This window comes from Diadema antillarum, unplaced genomic scaffold (genome assembly GCF_040938485.1).
Source record: "Diadema antillarum isolate AM-2024a unplaced genomic scaffold, OU_Dant_1.0 seq00001234_RagTag, whole genome shotgun sequence".
In the NCBI taxonomy this organism is placed as follows: Eukaryota; Metazoa; Echinodermata; class Echinoidea; order Diadematoida; family Diadematidae; genus Diadema; species Diadema antillarum.
In genome coordinates, this window is record NW_027272022.1 from 821,858 (window position 1) to 849,620 (window position 27,763).

General features: G+C 38.4%; 2 protein-coding genes across 2 annotated transcripts in view; one reads left to right on the forward strand and one right to left on the reverse strand.

Moving 5' to 3' along the window:
• LOC139745125 (UDP-glucuronosyltransferase 2C1-like) overlaps nucleotides 1-27,763 on the forward strand; it is a 100,791-nt gene that overhangs the window by 43,859 nt on the left and 29,169 nt on the right. The window lies entirely within an intron of this gene.
• On the reverse strand, nucleotides 563-27,294 carry LOC139745107 (UDP-glucuronosyltransferase 2C1-like). The gene is made up of 4 exons (XM_071655528.1): nucleotides 26,446-27,294; nucleotides 13,492-13,720; nucleotides 4,219-4,438; nucleotides 563-959 (listed from the first exon to the last, which is right to left on the reverse strand). The coding sequence occupies exons 1-4, from the start codon at nucleotides 27,292-27,294 to the stop codon at nucleotides 563-565; spliced, it is 1,695 nt and encodes a 564-aa protein (XP_071511629.1).

Below are 27,763 nucleotides of genomic sequence, written 5' to 3' on the forward strand. Positions count from 1 at the left end.
AGATTCATTCATACAAAAGGTGGAGAAAAGCATATACACAAACATACACATACACACCGACCTATGATACGCATACTCTATAATCTCTGCCTATCTATCTATGTCTATTCATATACCTATCTCTATCTCTCTCTGTTCATATATCTATCTAGATGTCTACTTATTTTGTAATCCTAGACATTCGACTAACACATAAATTACACAAAATCATTAAATGATAATCAAGGAAAATACAGTGAACTGAAATACATTAGATGTCGTTCCCTTTGTGACAACTACTGAATTTCAAAGAGTATTTTTTCTGATTAGCTATATTACCGTAGACAGTAATGTCATATTTGACACTTCACAGACACGTGTTTAATAATCTAGAAATGATAAGAGGCTGTATTATGCTTTCTTTTTTTTTGCATATTAATATTTCTTTGCATTATGTTATTAGTAATTCTCTCAAACCCTATTTGAATGTGCTTTACTGCGTGGAAATCTGAACCTAAGGCATGACAAGAAACATGAAGTGATAACGTGTGCTACTTGAGAGTTCGGCAGTTTTGTTCAATATCTAAACTTTGATGTTATCAGTACTGTATGAGCCTCTTTTCCACAAACCACGCGCAACGGGCCAGGTGATGTGGTTGCTGACTACCTTGCGAAGACGCAGTGGACAAATGTATCTCAACGGTATCTTCAAGCAGGCAAAGATGACAGCTAGTAGGCGCCTATGATATCGTCGCATCACGCAGAATTTTAGAACGCGATAGGAGAGGTAGACGAGGAGGAGAAGAAAGACGTAGACGTCGAGCGAGTACACCTGCCAGATGTAGAGGTCGGTGCGAGACGAGCGGAGGTAGTCGCCGCCGTACTTCAGCACGTGCTCGATCCAGAACGCCGCCCGCTCGAGCGGCGGTTGAGGGTGAGCCTTGAAGATGGCAGACACTCGCTGAGTATTCTCCCGATAGCTATACACAATGGATGAAAATAAATGGTTGATGTTGGGGATTGGTAGATAAAGATTAATCGACAAGTCGAGGTGGTATAGAACAAGATATCCATAAAATGATGCATTGAATAGGACATAGATAAATGAAAAGAGCAATAACTTTGGATGTTCATGACCATATTCTTATTCAGTTCATTTTGGTTGGTTTCTCATAACCCTAGTCCATTCAAGGCGGGGATATTCGTTTACATTGACTCTTTGTTATTTGTATTTACATTTTAGAAAATATGCAGGCCTACACAAAATAACTTTTAAAGAAAAATATACGCAAAAATATGAAAATGTTAAGAAAACTTATACAATTGCAAACTTGACAATGTAACAAACAGAACAATAAACAGAATATCATAAACAAAGACACACACACACACACACACATATATATATATATATATATTTTACAACCCTTCTGTGGGAGGATAGTAGAATGATCGGGTTTGTCTTAGAGGCCCCTTTTCATTTCTTGAAATCCTTTGCACATTCTTCACTTTTAAGTCTAGTTACTTTTGAAAGAATAATGCTACTGCTTTGAAAGTTAACATTAATAATGGACAGAATGTGTTAATAGAGTATTCTTAATTTCAGTTTAATCACGTTAATCTGATAATGCCTTCATTGTTGTTGTTCGGATTTTTACATCCTGTGTTTTGTCCTTGAATAGACCTTGTACTTTAGAGCCTTTTTTCTCAGTTCATACTTTTCCAGAGTGTGTGATTTCTTTCCAGTATTGAGATAGGTTAGGAGAGTCCATTTGAGTTGAGTTATACATCATTCTAAAGCTTAGAGTCTGCTCTTTCAGAATGTGCCCTTAACTCAAAATCCATGTCTGGGGACTTTTTGTTGGTTTTGTGATGCAGGGTCACCTATTGTAATTTACAAAACTATCCAATGTGCAATTGTCTAATGACAAGTGCTAAGCCAAACCATGCTCATAAAGTGAAAAATCTTGGGATGCCTATTGTTTTAAACTATCACAATATTTCATATTATGTAATATTCATTATTCTTGGTGTCGCACCTCGAAACGAATGGTACATGTTGGCTCTTGTTATATTATGATGTATGTAATTCATACAAATGAATTTGAGGTTTAAAGGTAATTTGTTGAAAGGAATACAGAGAACAAATTCAATTAGGGAAGAAGTTTGAAAAGTAATACCGGGAAGTACAGGGCACATTTGAAATTCTAAAATTTCTTTGGTGTCCACCCGTAATGCCTTGGATGTTGCATCATAATTCAAAAGATATTTTTGTGAGAAAAATTTCACTCGAAATCTTTATATTTGTCACTTGCTAGAGGAGCCTTCCACAACTTTTATCTAAAAGTCATTGAAAAATTCAAATAAGCCGATTTTTACATTATTTTGAGTTTTTTTTTTTTTTTTGGGGGGGGGGGGGGTGGCCGTCTTTTTTAAAGATGTTTTCTTTTTTAGCATTAATGTCACACTATCATAGCCCAGTATTGTAAATTTACCCATATTGTATGTGCATTCATGAGGACACAAGGTGGAAATCTGCCAACAGAAACTAAAGTGAAGTGAAATTTTATCACGAGACAGTGAAACCAGCTATGTTTAAATCATCGCCCATCAATCATGTCGTAAATAGATACAAAACAATAGTTGTCGCGTGACTAAGCAATTGACTATGGAGGTTTATGCTTTGCTTTGCCTTTTTTTGCCGCGTCATTGTATTTGCTTCATGTGGCAAAATACAACTTCTTAAGTTGCGTCTACTCTACAAACGCTTCGCTCTATTTCCTTCTTTTCCTCTTCATTGTGTGTGTATATCGTTTGCATTTTCGATATTGTGACAATCCGTAGTCTTGTGGTTTTTACTCTTGAACCTTTCTGCACCGAGTATTATGAGCTTTTAGACGTCCCCATTATAAACCTCCTTACACTGTTACTTGAAACTGCGATGTTGTGATGTTGTTTTTGATGTGGAGCTAAAATGAAGTGGAGCGTTTATAATCATTACGATCTCCTTCATCGTACTATCAATTATGCCATTGAAGTCGGTTGCTTTGTTTTGTGCACGTGCAATGTGCAAGGTTCAGTATGTGTACTTAAAGATTGTGGTAACTTGGTAGCGATGCCCTCACACATCAAATGAACGATTTATAGGTACTTAAAAGCGAATGGCCATATCACATAACACACTTCTCTCCTAATCCAACTTTCAAACTATCTGCCACTGTATTCATACGTTATTAGGTTCCTACTTCAAAGGCATAACCGATCCATTGCATGAACACTCTTCTATTTCTAAAATCCATCAAGTACATCAAATACAACAATGAAACATCAAGACTTTAGTAAGGACTACAATCCCTATTCTGATGGAATTCGTTGTTGATTCGATGCCCGTGGAAATAAGACAATATTATGGATAAAATTTCATGGTATCTGCTCCGAATGTTTGACATTCCATTTGGTTTTCTGTCACATGTAACGTATACGAGCTTTTGATTATTTCGGCAGAAAATCAGTTAAAGTCTATTGCCATGGTTATTTACACGCGAACGGTGAATCATGACGAACACATAATTATACAAGTGAATTTGGAATCCATAAACACTCTGCGACGTCACTGGTACACTAGCTGCCTTCGGACCAGGATTCAAAAACTATGTATGGGGCAATTGATCTATATTTGAGTAAACATTGTAGGCACATATTTCGGTCACTCAAAAAGGACATGCAAAGTAATCATTTTATTTATTATATTTATGTCAGTAGTCATTATATAAAAATCACCTTTATCTCAATTGCATAAGTGATTATTGACTGGATGCAAAGCGCTATGACATGTCATCCCTGGTCGCCATAAGAGATACAATATATACAAAATACCAGGCAGTGACAGTATAAGTCCAGTGCACATAGAGGGACATCAAAATAAATAAGTCTTCAAGTTTTGTTTGAAATGATCGAGTGTGGGTGAAGATTTGAGAAGAGGAGGGAGCTTATTCCACAGCCTAGGAGCACAAGAAGAGAAAGCTGCATCTCCGGCTAGTTTTTTCGTGTGTGGTTGTGTAAAGATAACGGATGATGAAAGACGAGTGCGCCTAGAGTGAGAGTGTCGTACCAGACACTCCTCAATGTACTCTGGAGCTCTTTTGTTGACTACTTTGTAGGCTTTGTAGACCAGCAGGAGAAGCTGCCAACATGACCATGACGTATATATTTCGTATTAAAGCATACCATTTTGCTCACCGTGGATCTGTTATTACTTGGTGTATTGCGACAGTCAGATCTACGATGGTGAAGGAGAAGAAGTCGACGACGACGCCCATCCCGCGATCGACGACGCGCGCGGCTACGTCGGGGTGATCGTAGATCAGCGGCATGACCACCATCGGGACACCGTGGTAGAGGGCTTCGTACATGCCGTTGTTGCCGCCGTGAAAGACAAGCGCCTTGAGACTTGGGTGTCCTTTAATATGATTCACATCACACAACATCAGCACAATGCATTGTTTCTTTTTTCCTCCTTTTTTTTTCTGCGTTTATAATATCCATTTCACATTATACAATACACAAAGCATGACATAAATCATTTACTGCAGTACGTGAATCAAAGAAAAATTACAAAATTGACGGATTGTCCATTTCAGATTCATTATTATAATTATTCTACTCTTCCGTGCATGGGGTCCGATGAGTAATGAATGCTAAAATGTATATAAAAGGGGACAAATAATAAGATATCATAATACATTCCAACATAGACATGAAAATAATACATGATACATGATTCCCCATCATGTATATCTCAAAACAGTGGCGACAAAAGAAAATTAACCCATTAAATCATTCCATGTGTATCAAGTTAGTATCATCCCCCACCAATTACTCTCCTCCTGGGAATTAACACATATCGCTAGCAAAGAGTTAAAAAAGCCAAGACACTATCAAAACAAAATCTTTCATACGAATTCAATGGCATCGACCGAGACTCACATCCGCATGTTATCAACAGAAGAAAAGTAGAAGTAGGCATGATTTTGTTGACAATCACACAACTGATGTCTTGTCGTTCAGGCAAAGTAATCGTATCATGAACAAACGCAAACAGAAGGAAACTGACCAGAAATGAATATAAGTTATTAGTGGAAAATTGAGCAAAGAATATAGTATTCCATCGGGACTCGAACCCGAGACCTCCGGATTGCTAGCCCGGTGCTCTACCGACTGAGCTATAGAAAGCCCGAGTTCAGTATTCGTCCCAGAAATCCTTAAAGGGGACCTCCGGATGATTTTCAGACTTTTACATTTGAACAACTATAAATTAGTTAAATTGAGTACAGAGTTTTGGAATTTATAGTGATTGGGATGAGGAATAAGAATATTCTCAAAATTTATAAAAAAATGCAATGAACAAGGATGAAGACATGGCAGCCTCACCATAAGAATGTATGAGTTTGGGCTCAAGGAAGCAGAACAAAAGAAGAAGGCATGCATATATTTTTCACAGGTAAACTTATTGAGCAAGTGGTATTGTAATGGAATTACACTGCTACATTTTTGAAATATATGAGGCTCTGATGTCATCAACACTTCAGTGTAATTTGTTTAAGATTTTAAATTCATAGGTTTCTCTGCTCAAGGACCACAATAAATTCTACGAATCTATACATGGAGCTGTCGATTTATGTACTGCATGATGTGAAATTATGAAAATCGTCCGGAATGCCCCTTTAATTTTCAATGCTCGAATGGTCAGAAGCTAGAGCAGTGTGTTCGTGTGTGACACACACGCACACACTTAAACCTGGCATAAACCCGAAGGATCAAAATCGTATCATATTAAAGTAAAAACGTGGTTAGAGAAATCTTATTCCAAGAGTGTCCTTTCCTTTTTTTCTGGTCCTATCAAGCAGATTGAGTATTAAGTTGAGTATACCACACGAAGTACTCGACGCTTCTATAGTGTAGTACTGAGTTTTATTGCTTGTCCGTATATACATGGTATATGATTTCCATGATTTTGTCGTAGTTGGGTAATTACTTGCATTACTTCCATTAATCATTTTCGACCAGGATTCAAGCGCAATAGAGCAGTTTCAGGATGATTAAGATTCAGTTTCGGATATGATGTTAGAATTTGGGAATACTTCCGGCTCATCAAATGAACCAATTAAAAAAGAGAAAAGACTTTTACCTTGTAATCTCCCCTCCTCAATACCGCAGCTTGTAGCTTGCGCTCCTCCTCAAAAACCTCCTATCTTGTCGGTGCAATCCTTTAAAACCCAAACATTATGGTGATAGAACCTTCTCTGCCCCTGTTCTACGGATCTCCCTGTCTACAGAAATGAGGAAAATACCCTCATTTGCATTATCTAGAAATGTTCTAAAACCCACTTGTTTTTATAAATGTGGAATGTAAGTAGAACTTTTCTGTTACATCAAATATATTTACTTCAAATATATCGTATAAAATATTTCTGATAACATTCCTAACTCTTACATCGTAATTAACTTAGTGTTGGCTTTATAGAAATCCCAGCACTTGCATATAAAAGCACATAATGCACTTTATCATACACATCAAAATCACCATCATCATTACTGTTTTCACTTTCATATAAGCACTATTTTCCCCCTCCGGACTCTAACAATGTGGTGGTAGAGGGGAATCACATAACACGTACCTGCTCCTTTGTCGTCTGAACGTAACTACTGAGTTCAGTTCGATGCAGTGGGGGGGGGGGGGGGGGGGGAGGAGGGGGGAGAGGGGAGATCCCAACATTTTCTTCATAATACAGTACATAGGAATACATAGGGTCTAACCACTTTGGGCCCCACCTTTTTTTTTACGCGCCAGCTATGGAGTTATAGAATTTAACATCCAGTGTTTTCTTATGATGCAAATCATCATATTGTATATGTAGCATTTTTTCATTCTTCTAACGTTAAAAAGAAAAAAAAAGACCTGGTTTAGATAATCTATAATAAGATAGCCGCTATAAGGCTGTTGTCAGAACGGTTGAGGGTTTTACACAGATAAATCCAAGTGTGTATTATAGATAGGTATTATAACGGGCGATGTTGCTCTTCAGAAGGTTTGTTGATCAGAAAATGAAATCGAAAGTACGAACCTTATTTCGTTTTCGGACTGACGAACCTTCGGTAAACGAACCTTATTTCATTGTCGCATAAATACACCTTCGGAATAACGAATCTCATTTTCATCTTCGGATTAACGAACTGTAACCGTTTAAACGCAGCAGTTCGTTACCTAGCATTTCTGTGACATGTCTTATGATTGATAAAAAGTAAGAGTTATGTCTTGACGATGTAATTGACATTTGGATCTTTCGATATCTGAGCAAAATATACAATGTCTTTTTTCCCCCATTCCAGTAATCCCAGTCTCGGCAGCTTCGACACGTTATCGCCGTGACAGGCACATTACATGTGTGTGTGAGGATGTGTGAGGGTGTGTGTGTGTGTGTGTGTGTGTGTGTGTGTGTGTGTGTGTGTAGGTGTGCTTGTGTACAACGTGTCCCACAAAAAATGCTAATAGCACTCTAGATGAGTATAATATTGAAATTACAACATGATATTGTTTATATTAATCAAGTTATTTCTTAATTAACTATTTTAAGATATCTATGATTTTAAGTTTTAATGGAAATGTTATTTTATTTTGTAATTTGATAGTCTTGCCTGTTTTGTGTCACCTACGATATGTTAATTGATTTGTGTAGTTTTATGTAGTTTTTATTTGCTTTGTATCTAGATGATGAATCACGTTATGTATACTTGTTGTTATTGCACGGACTGACTGAAAAAAAAAAAACAGCCGTGGCTGATGTTAGTACCGTGGTTAAATAAAATGAATGAATGAAATGAATGAATGAATGAATATCTTTACAACCGTTTAACTACAATAATTATTCATTTTCTAGAAATGGATGACAGTTTATGAGATATGGTCTAATAATCACGAAGATATGAGCATTTTTTTTTTCATCACACATCAGGGAACCGCTCCATCCTTGTTTTGTATCACGTAGTATATGCAGTCAGGTTCAGCTAACATTTGTCATGGGGATGACCTATTCATTCATCCCTCACTGACGCGTTCAGCGAACCACGACGAAATCTGATTAAAATCTGAACAGGGTACAAGATGAATTCGAGGCAGAATTCAATCAACGAGCACCATGCAAGGCGACAATACTCAGAAATGTGCTCAAATACAAGGAAACGGGTACAAACAAAAACCTTAACAGGGGCAGAGCGGGGAGAAGAGTAACAGTTCGAACACAAGAAAACACCGAAATGCACAACGTTAGGCAAAAACTCATTCAAGAATCCCGACAAAGTTGCAGGAGAAACAACGTTCCACCCGTAATTGGACTACGTACGTTTATTCAACGTAATAAGGAAACTTGAAATGAGAGGTTTCCTGACGAGTGCTGAAAGAAGGCTCATATCTCTGTGTTCAATGGACCATATCGCATAAGATTTAATCCAGTAGTAAAATGAATGCTAGTTTACGATTATAAAATTATATACAATATGATTTGGTAATTTTCAAATTATGCTCATTTACACTGCCATTAGCATTTGTGTGTGTGTGTGTTGGGACACGCTGTATGTGTGTCTAATATTATGGTGTGTTCGTGTAATTACATATAAGTATGTCATGTGCCCGAAAAAAGAGACGCGTCTATGAAATAACAATAATCTATAGTCACTGATAATAGGTTCACCTATCAACGGTGCGCCGTTTTCATATTGTGCGATGAAAGAAAGAAAGAAAACAAACCAAAATATAAATTCAGGCACCTCTAAAAGTGCCCTATTTCTATACAGCAACAGGCTGGCTGTATACTGCACAAGTGATTCTTAAGTATAGTTATACCTGGCGTAGAACTTGCTCATTTCTAGACTGTTCCAATGGTCCTGAATGGTCTTCATGTTTCTCTCCTCTCCCCCGTTCATTTTTTGAATCAACTTTGGCATTGCGAATGTGCCATACTTCATGAATATTCATAGGTTTTTGTAAGGTTTTTTTTTTTTCGTAAACGGTAAAAACGGTATGAAAGGAGTCACAATTCTAGGTGGCATCTCAAGCATTTTGTCCAACAAATTTGTCGGATAAATTTGCTATCAGCCAATCAGATGCAAGGATTTCAGTAGCTTATGACAGTTTGTCAGGGTAAAAAATCTGACAAATTGTTTCATGAAATGCCCCGTAGAGCATAACCCTTTTGACAAGGCCTTGTTATTGTCTGGCGGCGAGCGCATGCCTCTCTGCAACCGACATCTGAAACGGGAAGGGGAAACACTGCTAGGCCCAATCGTCCCACCGTTATCCTTCTCTATCCTCCGTTATCAGTGTCTCATTTTCACACCCTTCTGATTTTTTTTTCTTGGTTCATTTATCCATCTGAGAAGATGGCTGGGTAGCCCATATTCAGCTACGTTAAGCTGGTCTTCCATGGGGTCCAGTTGGATGTGAGGTGGGACCACTTCACCGGGTTAAACACCCTGCTCTTTGCGATGAATGAATGAAGCGGGATCTTTTACGTGCATGACTTGTTACTCGCTCATACACGGGACCTCCATTGTATGTCCTATCCGAGGGACAGAGTGTTTCGCCTCTTGCTAGAGGGGACGGTATGCATACACACAACATTGCTCAATCCAGACTTGGGTTCGAACTCGGGCCGCGTGATCATGAGGCAGACTCGCTACCGACTGAGCCAACTCGATCACCGCCTCTGATGCAAACAACATGAATGATCACATCCGAAATAATTCATGAAATCACCGCAATCCTGCTGGGCACCAGCAACGTAAAATACCCATCAAATCATGGTAAAAGACAGCGGCCAAAATGATTTATAAATCATCGCGATCCAGCCGGCTGCCAACAATGTAAACCATAGATTGAATAATGCATGCTACTCTTCTTGACATTTTCATGTTCATACAAAATAACAAACGCATTCAATACAATCTAATTTTGTTCATAAAAAATTAATACTGTATTTCACAAATAGAAATCAAAATGTCCATTCTTTCAAAATGGTTCAATTACACGAGGAAGAGATATGTTGAAATAATGAATCACGAATTCGACACTGCAGTGCACTTTTCAAGAACGCTTGTACAACACATGGAAAGAGCTTTTCGGAAGAAAAATGACGAACGCTTTTTCAACCCTTTCTTCTTTTTTATCAAATCACAACCGATTCCTTTGTATTCTTTCTCAATAACATGACTTGTATACTTGTGTAATAACAATGAACGCAAAGACTGCCCATATAGGTTTCAATGACTGTAAGTGACTACATGCTCATGTTTTTCTTTGTTTTTAGTGTGTACAGTTACAACGAGGAACCAGTTATCATAACGAGGTAATATTGGCGATCCCACGGACCTCTTTATAACGGGGTTTCACAGATAGAATGTTCATGTATATACGCATTGAATTTTACTTCCATCTTCCAGGTTCTGTAGCACGGTATGAATTTTCTCTCACACACTCCTTTGAAGTACAATAACATTCTTATTTCTCTCAAAATAGCAAAAGTGAAAAAGTTCATACAGTGCTGCACATGTGCTCCCAGTGATCGTCGCAATGAAAAGGACAGTTATAGATATCACCTGTATATACTTATGGTCCCCAAGTGGTTCTAATCATGGAGTGTAGATGTTCACCACAAGTAAAATACTATGGAAAACTTAGTGTGTGTGTGTGTGTGTGTGTGTGTGTGTGTGATGAAGGGGGGGGGGGGTTGCATACAATATGCCCAGATATTGTACATTGTATTATTTGCAGTGACCCTAATCTGGTTTGGATATCCCAAAGTGAAGTACTTTGCCAATGATACATGCAATCTTCGAGGTTGGCATAGACATTGATAGATGTGTCCATTGATTGCACTAAAGTTTCTGGAGGTGTTACGAACATTGTGTCAAGCTTCTGAAGCATTGTGCTGTATTTCACATTCATTAACATGTTTGTTTGTTTGCTTTTTTTTTGATTTTTACAATACATAGAATGAATTCTGAATACAGCAGGAAAAAAAGGTGAATCTTGTAAATATAAAGGCCAAGAATTACATTTTTAGTCAACTGACATGTAACTTTTAAATGCAATGGTTTTTGCAGTTCATGTATACATCTTGTCTTATTTTAGTTGTCTCTAAGCACGGTCATTTGCAGTAAGGAATTAGGTTTGCTGTGGAATAACAGAACTGCTATGTTCTTAAAACCACGTAAGACTGTCTCGGAAAAAGAAGAACGTAGACCTACATAATGCGCAGCGACAAGAAGTCTCATATGTTAGGACCAAAGAAGGCTGATGTGCTAGTACACAGTCTTGTACACTTCTTGTAAGGCCTATTTTTTTTTTTAAGAAGTGAGTTGTAATTGATTTCCTGCATATTCAAAACTGTGTGTTTATCAGTGGATTTCGTTTATGCCTTCGTGTACAGACCTACTAGGTGTTCCAAAAAACATTTCCCACTTTTGATGCTTAATAGTTCTAAAATTATGTATCAGATAAAACTGTTATTGAAATGAGTAATAGCTGAATAGTGTACAATTTAGTTGAAGGTGATTTGAATATGAAAACCTATATCAGCTTCATGAAATCCATGATTAATTTCAAAGTTAGGTTCCAGATTTTGGTCAAATTTTAACCCTCTGTACAAAACCTGAACTTTACACAGGAACCAATGGTGTGTATGTGAGTGTGTACTTACAATGACCCTGAACTATTGACATGGATACCACCTGTTCAGAGCTCTGCTCCAAGGCACATGAATGCTTTATTAATTATTCATGATGGATTGCCATGGGCACTGCTAGTTTGAATTCATCACTGCTAGTCTGAATTCATGGCAAAGGGTGAAATGCATGCACATGAAAAAAGTAAGCACATGTTTCCACGTGCTTGCATACACTCCATTAATTTTTAGAATGAATAAAGACTAAGCTGTATAGATAAATGATAATAAATAATGGGCATTCAAATCCTGGTCATTGTCCAGGACCATTGTCTGGGTGTCAACTACACACTCCCATACACGCCAATTGACTTCTGTGCACAGTTAAAGTTTTGTACAGAGTGTTGAAAATAGAGCAAAATCTGAAACCTAACTGAAAAAACCAATGTTTAATTTAATGAAACTGAATCATGCTTTCATTTTAAAATTGCCTCTAATGTATAGTTTTTTGAACTATTACGGATCAAAAGTGGGAAATGTTTTTTTGTAACACCTAGTATGTCTCCAGGGTCTCTTGTATTTTAACTCCGTAGAATGCCATATTGCAAAGCATGGTTAATATTCAATGGTTTTTAACTTATTTTGTCAGATGTTGCACAAACTTTGACTGATTTCTTGATAACTTGCATTCAGGGAATTGCCTCTGACTCTTGTAGCCACATGTTTGTGAAAGTTATAGTGCAGGTTTTCACTGGTATCATGCATTGTAAGTGTGCTGATTTGGTACATACCGGGTAAATTTTTATAAACTGTCATGTGTTTATCTCAGTCCGTGCAGAAGTGGAATAAATCCAATTTGCTTTAATAAACACTTGGAAATTAATATGTATGATTTGTAAACATGTCTCATATAAACACTTGGAAATTAGCATGAATGATGTGTAAACATGTCACATGTGATTATGTGTGCAGTTTTGAGATCATTCTGAAAATCAGAACCATGTTCTAACAACACAAAAATGGCATATAAACCTGTCGCAGCGTACTTATTCTGTCACAGCGAATATAAACGAATCTCAGTGTTTACGTTTTAAACATGTTTTTTTTTGTTTAGTGTTTAGATCTTAAACATTGTGGGTGATTTTATGACTTTGTGGTGTTTGTGATTATGATGTAAACGTTTGGTGTTTAGCCTATACATAGAGCAGGCATTTAATTCTTAAACATCAGAACCGTGTAAAACGCGAACATGTACGTATTATGAACACCCAAGGCGTGATGAAAATAAGCACGGCATAATGTTTAGCTCTTAAACCCGTCCCATAAAAGCGCGCCGCAGTGTTTTAAATCTGTTACAGAAAGGTGTTTAGTTAGGTGTTTAGAAGCTAAACATCTTTTTTAACAGTGTACTATGTAGGCCATTTTTGTCGAACTTTTTTCCCCCAATTTTTATCTTGTTTCTTTTATGGTGGTAATCTGAAGAAAAATAGGAGAATTTTTGTTTGGATACTTGGCACATATATAATTCTTTTTCCACAGAAGCGATGAAAGTATCATAACTCAACACAAGTCAACATGCCTTTACTTTGAATAGGTCCCTTATTCTCCAACGTCGGGGCTTAGGCCCTCATACAGGTAAGCATTTATTACTGGAGATAGTTATAAAACCACTTGAAATGTTTTACAATCCACCCCCGATAAAAAGCAGTAGAAAATACAAATGAAAAAAAAACAAACAATGATCTGCCTTTTTTCGAAAATGCTAGGCGTGAATTCCCTTGAAATTATTCCTCACCTAGGAGATCATTTTGTGGCATCCAGGAGACGATTCGGATGTTATCGGAAAGCTGAAGCGAGGCGGGCGGTTCGTCCTGCATCTGCCAGACGACGAGTTGCGGGAGGGCGGCAAATGCGCGGACAAATTTCTCCATCGTCTCGGGCGTTAAGATTGAGGCCGAGTAGGTGCCGAGCGTGAAAAGGACGACGCCGTCTTTTCCCGCTGACTGGACGAGCGCCTCCCAATCCTGACAGAAGTAATAAACCGAGTTAGAAAGCTGTAAAGACGATGCAGCTCTCTGGATATCAGTGATTTCATAATGTCATTGTAATTGTATTGTATATGAAATATTCAAACATACTACATTCACGTTGGTAAAATATTGTTTTTTCTTTAAACTTGAAACTTTATCAGAAAATTAATACCTTCATGACATTCAAATGGTCTCTCTGTTACAGGGTTTCATACACACTTCTATATGTCTTTACGACAACACAACCTGAGACAGAAACAAAATATTCAAACATACTTCATTCACGTAGGTCAAATATTTTTTTTCTTTGAAAGAGAAACTTCATCAGAAATTAATTCCTCCATGACATTCCAATAGTCTCTCTTTTTCAAGGTGTCATGGACACTTCCATATGCCTTTACGACAACACAACCTCAGACTGAAACATTTGATATTTAAACATACTACATCCACGTTGGTCAAATATTATTTTTTTCTTTGAAAGAGTTGAAAGAGAAATTTTATCAGAAAATTAACACCTTCATGACATCTCAATAGTTTCTCTATTATAGGGTTTCATGCACTCTTCCATATGCCTTTATGACAACACAACCCGAGACAGAAACAAAAAATTTAAACATACATTCACGCAGGTCAAATATTATTATTTTGTCTTTAAAAAAGAAATTATTCATCAGACAAATTAACACCTTCATGAAATAAATATGTTAAATTGCGTCAAATCGCTTTTAAAAGCCCACTAAAAAGTTGATCCGCGGTAGTTTATTTTTCCTTACCCGCAGGATGCTTATAGGTCATTGAACTATTGGGTAGATCAATTAACCTTAACAGAGGTGCTAGGTCTGATTGCATTTATGCAATGCAATCACGCAATCAAGTTGTCATGGTGTTCATTGAAGGACCTAGGTTTTCACCTTCATATGAAAAAAAAAAAAAACGTTTTCACCTTCATATTCAAAATAACTACATGTATATTGTTATAGAATAGTATATCATTTACTCATTATTTATCTAGCGATCCACGTCCGACAAGCTTTGCTTTTTAGTGGATCACTATTTTCCATAATCGAATTTATTTTCCGCTCGCCCACGAAGTATTTATAAAGTGTTTCTCCTAATTGTTGTACATTATGTTGTTCTATATTTTGTCTCGTATATTACATGAATCTTCTGCAAACGCTTTAACAACATTATTTAATGACATGTATACTTCGTACTATGTTTTTGATTTTCGTTGATTGGAAATAAACTATGATTGAATTGAGAATTGAATTGAGAAAGGAAAATACGCAGAAACTTAAGATTTTCTCCTTTTTTCTTTTTTTCATCTAAAATCGACCGAACTGAAATTACGGGGAAGTATACGTTCCTACACAACCATTGTGATGCAGCTGATTGTGCTAATACACATTTTGATAATTACAAACTGAATTCGACGTCATAGTTGTCAACAGCCATATACCCATCAGGCCCTTGTGGGATAATATTGCTGCATAAAGTCTCATCTTGTCCCCATCAAATACGCAACTTTGAAATTTACTTTGTAAACAATATTGGCGAAAGTTTAGATAAAACTGGATAGATTCCTAAAATCTACACACGATCAAAATTTCTTGGCAAATTTTGTGAAAAAAAAAATCTTCTTCAAAAAATGTGTTGCTAATTGAGCGAAGAATTTATCAGTACTGAGCCTTCTGGTAATTCTGCAGCAAAAACAAACAAGCAATCAAACAATGACATCAGACCACGATGGGACTACAACCGTGGAGAAGTCATTTTTTTTTCATGAAACATACAAGCAACAAAGAGTGATTACCACAACAGGATAGCACCAAGGCACGGAAATGGAGGTTCGTAGATGGGTTGAATAATTAGAGAAGTCTGTTTTTCTTATATACATGGATATCTCTTTCAGATGAATTTATGGTGTTTTTACCTGCTCTGCAGCTTCAGTAATTCTTTTGATTTAAAAAAAAAACAACGAAATCTAAACCACTCTGGTTTTATTTGTATTTTCTGGGAAGGCCAAGCATGGATATATGCATTATGCATGGTTACCATGGGCAACCTTCCTGGTTATCATATACTTTCGATTCATTATGAAACTCAATTTCGTAGGCAGTAAGGCATGACACCTTGGTGGCGGCAGAATAATGCGCATATAGCGATGAGTAGTCAGGGACTATGGTGCAACTATTGAACAACAAAACAATAATGATATCTGCTACGACAAACTAAGTTCTTATCAGCAATGCTAACAATGATTTTGAAGTTGTATCATCACGTATTTTTCACGTCATTTCAAATCATTTGCGAATTGCGTTTCATCTTATAAATCATATATTTGATATAATCACGAAAAGTGTCGAGAGCGCGATTCCAATTTATACAGCTGCATGTCATTCTAATTTGTCATTCGGCAATTAGTTAAAAAGATATTCCGTTACCAGCCCTTGACGGTTATCAAGGACAGTTTACTATGCCGCTGAGCGACTGACGCAAATATCACCTTCTTTCGAATATCAATTTGTTCTTGTTCAAACAATTCCATTCTATTTCCTTACTCACAATATTTTTTTTTTAAATTTTTCTTTATCAGATGGCATGTCCCTTCCTGGTCGAGGGATCCCGAAAATTGGCTCATTTTCTATGTCTGCATAACATGACCGACAGAAAAAAATAGCTTTCAATTACACAAAGCACTCACATGGTTGCAAAAAAAAAAGAGACCAAATACGGAAACATAAACCATATACTATTGTGTCCTATTCTATAATAGACAGAAAGAATCAAAGTGCGGCAGTCAAATACCTTCCTGATTTGCGCAGACTTACTTATCGCGCTAGCTAGCACAGACATGCGTAGACGTTTACATAGCGATCACACCATAGAAAGAGGACATCTCTTGAGCTAATGTTATACAAGCCACTCTATAGCGCTAAACATTTAGTCCATAATTATGTGTCACACATGCAATGAAATTAAATGAAATTCTGCATATTAAAATGAATTAATTCTTGCGTCGAGTTGTCTTTATTGCCACTGATTGACAAATTATTGCCTTCCATCGACGGTGATGTGTATCGAATTGATCAGCGTTTTTTTATAGCCATGATAGAAATTCATACACAGTCATGGGCATGCATCAACGGCGTAAATCCGTACTGAGGAGTGGGGGGGGGGGGGGATGATCGGCGATAGTCACTATCACCAATATTACAAGCCCAACTGGACCGGCGCAGCCTTGGGAGGGGGGGGGGGAGCTTGGAGGCCCCCCCCCCCCCCAACACACACACACACACACACACACACACACACACACACACACACAGAGTGGCGTGCCGTGGATCAAGACATAAGGGGGGGCACCTCGTGGAAAAGTAATTTTCAGGGTGTGTATGCTTATGCGTGCTTGCGTGTGTATGTGTGTGTGCGCGTGTGTGCGTGCGCTGTCAGTCTGCAAACTTAATGGGGACTATACATAACAATATGTCATACATTCCACAGCGCAGTCATTGAGCAACATTGTAAGTTTTTTAGAATGACGGTGGGAAACAACAAATTACTTGGAGCAACATCGGGAAAATTAAATGCGAGCGAGCGTTGAAAATTTTGACATTTTACAGTACAAAAAACTGCCGTTTGCAGCTATATTTTTTCGCTTTCGAAATTAAGGGGGTTGCGCACCGGGCTCAACTGCTGGCAATTACCGGCAGCAACATCAGGAGATTGGCATAACGATTAAATGCGAGCGAGCTTGAAAATTTTGACATTTTACAGTCCAAAAACTGCCGTTTGTAACTACATTTTTTTCGCTCTGGATATTAAGAGGGAGGAGAGGGGCGCACCGGGCGCAACTGTGCTGGCAATTACTGGCAGCAACATCAGGAGAATGGCATAACGATTAAATGCGAGCGAGCTTGAAATTTTGACATTTTACAGTCCCAAAACTGCCGTTTGTAGCTATATTTTTTTGCTTTGGAAATTAAAGGGGGCGCAACGAGCGTACTGCTGCCAGTTACTGGCAGCAACATCAGGTGAATAGCATAATGATTAAATGTGAGCGAGCGAAGCGAACGAGCTTGAAATTTTTGACATTCTAAAACCACAAAACTGCCGTTTGCTGCTATACTTATTCGCTTTGGAAATTAAGGGGGCACTGGGTCCAACTGCTGGCGATTACTGGCAGCAACATCGGGAGAATAGCATAGCGATTAATGCGAGCGAGCGAAGCGAGCGAGCTTCAGAATTTTGACATTTTACAGTCCCAAAACTACCGTTTGTAGCTTAATTTTTCGCTTTAGAAATTAAGCGGGGCGCAACGGGCGCAACTGATGGCAGTTACTGGCAGCAACATCAGGAGAATGGCATAACGATTAAATGCGAGCGAGCAAAGCGAACGAGCTTGAAAATTTTGACATTTTACAGTCCCAAAACTGCCGTTTGTAGCTATATTTTTTTGCTTTGGAAATTAAGGGGGGCGCAACGAGCGTAACTGCTGCCAGTTACTGGCAGCAACATCAGGAGAACAGCATAACGATCATAACGATTAAATGCGAGCGAGCAAAGCGAACGAGCTTGAAAATTTTGACATCTTAAAGTCCCCAAACTACCGTTTGTAGCTATACATTTTCGCTTTGGAAATTAAGGGGGCGCACCGGGTGCAACTGTGGGCAATTACTGGCAGCAACATCGGGAGAATAGCATAACGATTAAATGCGAGCGAGCGGAGCGAGCGAGCTTGAAAATTTTGACATTTTACAGTACAAAAACTGCCGTTTAAGGGAGAGGGGGCGCAACGGGCACAACTGCTGGCATTTACTGACAGCAACATCAGGATTTTTTTTTTTTTTTTTGGGGGGGGGGACCCTCCGTTAATTGAAGGTATCTAGATTTCTCCACCTACGGAACTTTTGCATTTTTTTAAACTGAAGTAACAGACCTGGTGCACACTTTAGATGAAACATTTTAAAATATTTTTATTTTAAGTGTATTTAGTAGAAATTACAAGGACTGAACGGGGAGGGTATCGGAGGCATTTGGTAGGCCTAACTCCCTCTTACACGAGGGAGATTTGTATTATTATGCAGAATTGAAATTCAGCCATCTTTGGATGACATATTTAGACAGTTTTCTATAAAAAAAATAAGAACAGTTCCACATCTCGGGAGTTACGAGGAGCAAAATGATATGTTTGTCCCCAATACTTTTATGGGGTACCCCATCCACCCCCCCCCCCCCATCGACGCCTCTGCACATGAGGGAGCTTTTGTAAGTGAAAGATCTGCTGCACGCTCTTTGATAAAATACTAGGAAATACGTCAATCTCAAAAGTGTTCAAAGTCTATCGAAAGGGATCCAGTAGCGGAGCTTTTGCATGCTTATGATTGCAATTCAACGATCTTGTGCATAGTTCTGGTGGTATTTGGACAATTTTCCACAAAGAAAATTCAAGATTTGTCCTCATCTCGGGAATTGCTTGGGGGACAAATGATTTGTATGCCCCAACACTTCCGCAGGGGTGGGGCAAATTCCTCTTTGCCCCCCCCCCCCCTCCCCCGAGATAGATTCGACGCCCCTGATCATCCCTGGGTATGCCCATAGATGTATCAGAGTCATCATCGTTTCAGGAATGATTCAGGAAAATGGAGGGGTTTCAATTATGGCGGTATGGTTTTTGTTATTGTTTGTTTTCGTACATAATTTGCAGATGGTCCCGAGTTGCTCTCGTCATAGCATGTTTACATGTAAGCCTATGCTATTTGACGTTGTCAACGTCTGGACCATACCTTACACCTATGTCGATATTACTTTCTTCGCGAGCGAGCGAAGCGAGCGAGCGCTTGCGAAAATTATGTATACATTATCCTACAAGATGGAATACTGTTCAGATACGAACGTCGTGCAATAAAAATATGTCGAAATTGATAAGAGCACATTTCTGCTTCCTCCATTTTTCCCCTCAAATTTCAGCGGGGGGGGGGGGGGGATGATTGTACAGGCCATCCCCCCTCCTCCATTTCAGGGGGGGGGATATATCCCCCATCCCCCCCCCCCCCCCCGGGATTTACGCCCATGGCATGCATACATACTCGGATAAGATTCGAAACTATTATTATTATTATTATTATTCAGTTTTATTTAAAAACAAGAACAGGGTAGTCACGTTCAGGGCCCAAGGGCCTGCTTTTCAAGTGAGCCCTGTTACAAATAGTACATATTGCGAGTAAAAATCACATAATACAACAGCAACAAAAAAGAAAGCAAACGAACACATAGAAACAAGCAAGATGTGAAATCTACATAAGTAAAAAAGATACAAAATTAACAAATTAAAAGTAAAAACAGCAGGAGATTACCATATGCAAAAACAAAATAAATTATGTTACCAGAATGTTCAAAAATAATGGCCAAAAAGTGATATGGCAATGAGTAAAAAGTACACTTTCACACTTTGTTCAGAATATTGAAATATTGCAGGTAGGTTTACACAGTGTAACGCAAACAAAAAGAAAAGAGAAGAAAAAAGTAGTCGAAACAAACATAATTATGAAAGGTAAAAGAAAAATGTGAGAAAATAGAAATGCGTTATCATACACAGATATAGATTCAAGGATTTAAAAAAAAATGTAGCGCATATAAAAATAGTACCAAAGGCAAGATCAAAAATCATAATATCATAATGTACTAAAAACAATGAGCATTGAGAAACATAATGATACAGAAACAAATGCATACTAATATGTATAAACTCTTAATTGCTCATCATTTTAACATATCAAAAAGCTGAGTTTATATTTGCTGATCGAATTTGTCTTTTAAACCTTTCGAGGCAGTTTGACGATTGAATAAAACTGGGAAGATTGTTGAAAAGAGAGCAAGCGAAGAAGGAAAATTTACGTTTTTTGTATTCTGTTTTAGGCATGGGGATGAACAATGGGCAAGATAAGGCATATCGAGTTTCGTACGTTACTTGACGCCTAACTATGATCTCCTAATCATGGGACAGGCATCGTATTCACTGCTGGACATGCACCCAGCCTCCGTCTGCCAGACAGTGCTGGTTCTAGTCCTTTATAGCATGCAGCGGGTACTGCATTTTATTCAAACTGATGAATTCTTGTCTGCTTGTGTTTAACATAATAAATTGCCCATTCAATCGCTCAAAAAAGACGCCTCGTCGCATGTCCTAATTTGAAAGCTGTCGACTTGAAGTTTAATTTGAATAATGCAGATGCTAATTTCTATTGCCGAAGTGCGAAAATTGATAATCCAAAGTGAATTTCAGATGAACTTCATGATGGAATGACTGCAAAACCTATAATCGGTCATGTCAGGTATAGTTTCGATATGGTTATAACTATGGTACCTCCTCCTCCATAAAAATATCAATGTTTGTTTGTTTGTTTGTTTGTTTGCTTCTGCAAGCAGCTCATGGTTATAGGCTCTCTTGTGTACTTTTTGTATAATACTGGCCGTAGATTTGATTTGACTTGATTTTGATTTGATTTCTGAATTTCTTTTTCATACATAAATGAAATACAAAATAAATTCAATGAACTGATTGAGCACAGTTAGGCCTAATTTGAATCTGCCAGTTAAGACAAATAAATGATTAATTCAAGTATCCCAATTTTTTTTTTCTGACACATTGCAAAATGAAAACAAACAAATTATTCTATGCATACTATTATGCCAACATAGGTTCCCGTATATCTGTTGTTCAAAGACAAATTAAGCAACTCTTGATGTACAGAAATTCAGGAGACTATCATAAGCAAACGCTTGAGGAGGACAATCGTGACAATGGCCTCAAAAATGATTGTCTAAACAATACGACATTGTAAGAATATAATATAGGACTACAAGTCACCACTCACTGAGTGGCGATAAAGAGAGAGGGAGGGATGAATGAGGGGAAAAAAGTGAAATATTCTGTCCATTGCACGAATGAAAAAAGCCTAGCGCCTAAAATAGATCCTCGTCATTTGATGTTTTCTTAATGTAGAAATAGGAGAGAATTTGAGATCGCGAGAGTGTTCACTGAGCGCTTTACGCTAGCGAGCTGTCGCATACACAAACTGCAAACGCAAGCGTTTGACCCGCGTAGTGTTCCGGACTCTCAGCGAGCGTGCAATGGAGCAAATCGTATGGATCCAAAATTGCACGGTAAATGGAGCACGGATGATGACGTCATAGTGAAATGGGCCGAAATGTCAAACAACCAATCAAATGACAAGGATCTCTTCAGGTGTTGTATTATACAAATAATGAATGTTTAATGAGTACAATGGACAGAATATTTCATGAGGTGAAAGATGAAATGATACATTCAACGAGGCGCAGCCGAGTTGAATGGATCTATACATTTCATCTTTCACCGAATGAAATATTATGTCCATAGCACGAATGAAAAACATTATTTTGTTTTATATAACGCCTAAATTAGATCCTTGTCATTTGATGTTTTATTAATTCAGAAACAAGAGAGAATCTGAGATCGCGAGATTGCTCACTGAGCGCTTTACGCTAGCGTTTAATACGCGTAGTGTGCCGGGCTCTCAGCGAGCGTGCAATGGATCAAATCGTATGGATCCAAAATTGCACGGTAAATGGAGCCACAATTGCACGGTGTCACGTGAGTGACTTTTTTTTTCTCTGCTACTCTGACACCGAAATAATGGAAATTCAAACTGTTCGTATACAGTTATGTTCGAGTTTAATCTTTCAAGTCTTTGTAGCTTTCTCGTTCATAACAATACATCGAGCATAAAAGATAGTATGAAACAAATCACAAATACATAACTGGGTTATCTTGGATGACCCGAACTGGTGATCCCCTCAGCTTGGCTCAGTCGTCGTCGATGCCGGATACACTCGTCGTCGACCTCGGCACAGTCGCTTGGCTTGTCTCTTGGAAGCACCCTTTGACTTGGCCACTCAGCTAGACGCTACCCTATCGGCGGTCCTCTCAGCTCCTGGGCCTTCACTAGTCCCTGCAACCATGCAGACTCATGCCTTGACCCGCGATGCCCGATCTCAAGCGACGACGAGCAGGCAAATGGAGATTGAGCTCCGTACCAAAGTTCGGATCATAACTGTCCAAGTTCAGTTTATCACGGCAGCTGGAGCTCGCATCTCACCGACGTGGAAAACCCCCAGAAAAACGACTGCTGCCTAAGCGGAGATCTATGCTGGATGTCTGATTAAAGTGTTTCTCCCCGATCCTCTACATTACTCATCTTTTTATTAGCTTCCCTAACCATAGATGTTCACACTAAAGTCCCTTACACTCCCATACACTTTCTTTTTCATGCCTTTCCTACACTAAAGAAATCATCCAATCATCATGCTTAAATATAGCCCTATTGAAACTCTACACAATATGTCTAGCCATCGTCTAGACTGCTGTTACATAACATCTTTACTCATGAACTTGTGAACAATAAACTACAGCCAACATCCTACAGTGACACTGACATAGCTGAGTCTCGACTGAGCTAGAGAACATTCCTAGCCACCACCTGGATGGGAGCTATTACATAACACCTCTATTCACTCAATTTCTATAGTCTGAACTAATACATAATACTACAAACCGTGCATGCTGTTGCCATGCTATTTCTTTAACTTTTGCTTTGTCTCATTTCATGTGACTGCCCTGTCTGAATTTGACTGATCTAGACACGCTGTTGCTATGCCAGTTTATTCTTTTACTTTTACTTTGTCTCATTTAATGTAAATTTCCAGACAGTCAGTCTCTTGCAGTTTGACCTAGTGGCTTTCTAGGACAACTTTAAAGCTCTAAATCTTTACAAATTCAAACAAATGCGATTTTACTTCACTGGCAAAATCAAAGATAAATTTCTCTCCTGACACACGGGTGATGACGTCATAGTGAAATGGGCCGAATGATCAATGTCAAACAACCAATCAAATGACAAGGATCTCTTCAGGCGTTATATGAATCCAGTTAATGGATTATGCAAATTTCAATTGCACAAAATACGCATGACACATCTCGCACGCCAACAAACATTCAATAATGAATGCACGTGCCGGTGCCACAAAACAATAGTTTGAGTTTGTTGACCTGTTCATGGGAATCTGTGACGCATTTCAACTTATTATTATTTTTTTTTTTGGTTTAGTACTGCTATCTTTCATAATACGATTTTAATGATTCGTTGTCACTCATTTTTGAAATACAGTATAGGGAAAAAAATCCCTTATGGGAGTTCTTTGCTGTGCGTATGATGACTATCAAACCATTCCAAAGCATATAGATTCCTATATTCAAAACTACAATCTCACTCTCAGATTGGCAACAGAAAATATCTTGGAAGACTTTTGGTCCTTGTTTCTCTCTGAGATAACTGTTGTAACTGTTTTACATTGATATAGCTGATTCTGGGCGCATGCACTGGCCGGGGAGGAAGGCCTCGAGCCTCGGTGATTACTCTCTTAAAAAAATCTAGTGAAAATTTTCACTCTAAAAGGAATGAATACAAAAAAAAAGTGAATTTAGAAGGAAATTGGAGTGAATTTTCGCTTTAGAGTGACGTCAGGGATCACTCCAAAATCTTCGAGTAATCCCTGAGGTCACTCCAAAATGAGTGAAAATGAACATTTTCACTCGAAATTCACTCCAATTTCACTCTAAATTCACTCTTTTTTGTATTCACTCCTTTCAGAGTGAAAATTTTCACTCGATTTTATCTAGAGAGTAAGTTTGCATTTCCCTCCCCTGGAAACCAGCGGTATGCACCTATCCTAAATTAGAATCACCGCAATCTTTATATCATGTAATAATAATTATGATTTTCTATCTGTATTTTATGTCCGCTTGTATTTCATGTTGAATTGCCAAACAAATAATGATGATAATAATGATAATAATAATAATAAGAAGAAGAAGAAGAAGAAGAAGAAGAGTTTTTTTACAAATTTTTTCGGTGATTTATGCATATTTCATGACTTTAGTGCCAGTTCTACGTAAACTAGCTCTCTCGTATATCAGACACACACACAAAAGCTGCAAAAATTCCCACAGGATTCAACCACCCCGGAGTATAGCCCGGAATATATACCTCTGTGAGTTCGAACCTCTGGGTCTGACTCTGGTATTTCTGTAACTTCGGAAAAGGAACTGTAAAGCCGTATTAGCCATTATTTTGTTCTCGAAGAATACGACAATAAAATGAATGGCTTTACGAATACCATGTAGATGAAGTGCATAGTGAGTGTGACGGAAAACAGCAACCCAGGAAACGGAATAAAATGCATTAATCCAGGACACCAGATTTTTGGTTGCAACAATGGCGCAGGGAGAGGATGAATCATTTTGACTCGTGAAGTTACAGTCTTGGTTTGCTGGAGGGCAGTGTCCTCCGAAATCGGTCGGTGAATGACCGTGACATTGTTGAAGTATGTTTTCAGGGCAGTGCCAGACAAAGCTAAGAATTTATCCTTATATGGTCACATACCTATCATGCTTATGAAACCACACATTATTTTTTTTCTAATGTTGATTTAGAAAGAATTGGAATATATCTCAAACTATTTTGTATTTCATTATATTACCATGGCACACACAAAGACACGCACAAAAACAAAATGGTAAAGCAATCATATATTCCAAAATGTTGTCATTCCTTCAACCTTTTGTTAAATGTTAGATTTAACACTCAAACGTTAAATTTAGCACTCAAACTACCATTTCAGCAATGGTAAATCCAACATCATGTGTTAAATTTCACATTTACTGAAAGGTTGAATGGTCACTTTGCTTCTCTCATATGAGCATCCTACGTCACACACTATGGCCTAGATTTCAGCTTCGTTTTGCTGCCATCTTGTGGTGAAGCTTGGCCAGTGACGTAAAAGCTAGCTTCTTCACTATGCACATAGTGCGCCAAGGGCAACCGGGGATTTGCGTTGGCTTTTGTTACAGTTTTACTTTGGCTTTAAAGGGGGTGTTTTGTCGTTTTTTTCTATTTTGATAATGGATAAACCATAGTGATTTTAAGCTGATATAACCATAAAAGTAGGGCCTACATTCTTAAGTGCAGAAGGTATATTTATTTTGTGTCCGTATTATGTCAAATGAGTTGTATAACTTCAATCACTATAGTCAGTCCACAATATAAAACATAATACGCAGCGGAGTCCGGCAAGAAGTTGATAGTTATCGTTTTTGCTTTTCTTTCTCCCACATTTTCTCTACTTTAGCGCCTTGTCAGTTCTTAACCGTGTGGTCTCACAATATTATGCGCTTACTGTACGGCTACTATACTCTCTTGCTTATATTTTTTTCTTATTGTTTGCAGTTTTAGAGTTCGATGATGTCATGTCATATGGGCATTAAAAATATTCAAGTTAAAGTTCAAAACAAAATTTAACGTCAAATGTACAACAGGTCCTCTGGGAAAGGCGTTGAAGAACATCATGATTTCTCCACAGTGTTATGAGATGTGTAGATACAAAGTGTATATTGCTAAGTACCAACAGCTGACCAACATTTTGTATCGCACTTTTTATTCAAGATCATAATGTTATAGGGCCATCTTGGAGAGCAGTACGTAGACTGAAAACGCTACCCTTGATAGATAAGACCACATTGATGTCATTATTGTCGTTTTTATTATCATTATTTTGATCAGTCGTATTTTTGTTATCATTTCTGCAGTTTTAGAAAGGACGATCTGTGCAAGACTCACCAGAGTAAGTGGTTGACTGGGCCGGGTAGTCAGCCCACCGACCGTCACCACATTGGGCTGCAGCGGGAAGGGAAAATCCACCACAAAATCCGAGTTGACCAACACAATTTGTGCATCCGCCAGCAGAGTCCGAATCGGCGTTTCGACGTTGAACTGGAAACTGAGAATGAAGCTTAACATATCGTACTCGAAAAAGACAACCGCGTCTTCACACAACGCGGTTATAGTATTTGAAACCCGCTGGAAGAAGCTCATACGGTGCGAAAGACCTGTGGACATCTCGGGGTAGTAAGTGGACGTATCGGGGATACCAAGTCGTCTTGCTAGAGAGGGTTTGATACCGCTGGGGATAAGGATGACGTACGGGATGTTGAGCCGACCAGCAAGGAACACAGAGCAAGGACTGTGGCCATCGAGCATGAAGAGATCGTACTGGACCGTTTTCCCGACGAAGTGGTCGATCATATCCTCGCAGTTTCTGAGAAGTGATGTCACTGCCGGCGGCTTCCACTTGAACAAATTGGCAAAGAAAGAAACTTTCTTCGATATGAGGTAATTAGCGTACATGGCCGGCCATTGTCGTGACAAGTCAATGTCGCTTTCATGAAAGATGTCGAACTTGAATTCAGCGTACTTGGGTTCTGTTGTCTTATCGGCGTAGGCATCGCTGATCAACGCCGTAACCGTATGCCCCCTTTCGACAAGGGCCGTCGCAACCTTCGCCACGACGGAAAAGTGGCTACCGGAGTTGGAGCCCGTTGTCATTAAAATCTTGGCTGCTGTCGAAATTCTACTCGCCAGCAGAACCAGACAGAGAAATTGATAAGCACAGATGACGTTGAACCTCATACTAGAAGCAAATTTTGATGGTGATTTGGATTTTGTTTTTAAAGAAACAAGCTACTGATTTTCCAGAATGTACGGTATCGAATTGAGAGACAAAGCTGCGAGTTGGGAAAGGGGTGATAGCTGAGTACAAGAGGATAGGATCCTTTGCTATCGTTATCGGTATCGATATCGCATTATTGGAAGGATTATGGCGCATGCCAAAACTAACCCCACGTCATGTGAGATAGTTACATAAAGTTTCGTTTCTGATTGGCTTATCAAAAATTGACCTCGTAATCATACTGATGGTGCGCAATATATGCGGCCCCAGAGCTTTTCAACTTCCCTCCATTTGTTCTTAAAATCATGAATGTTTCACTTCGGTTTCATGGGAAGGTCACACAAGTGATTCTTTGGTGTGATTTTTTTTTTCTTCTTCTTTTAGGGATGAAAGACAAAACATAATTTCATAAGATGCCACTTGTGGAAT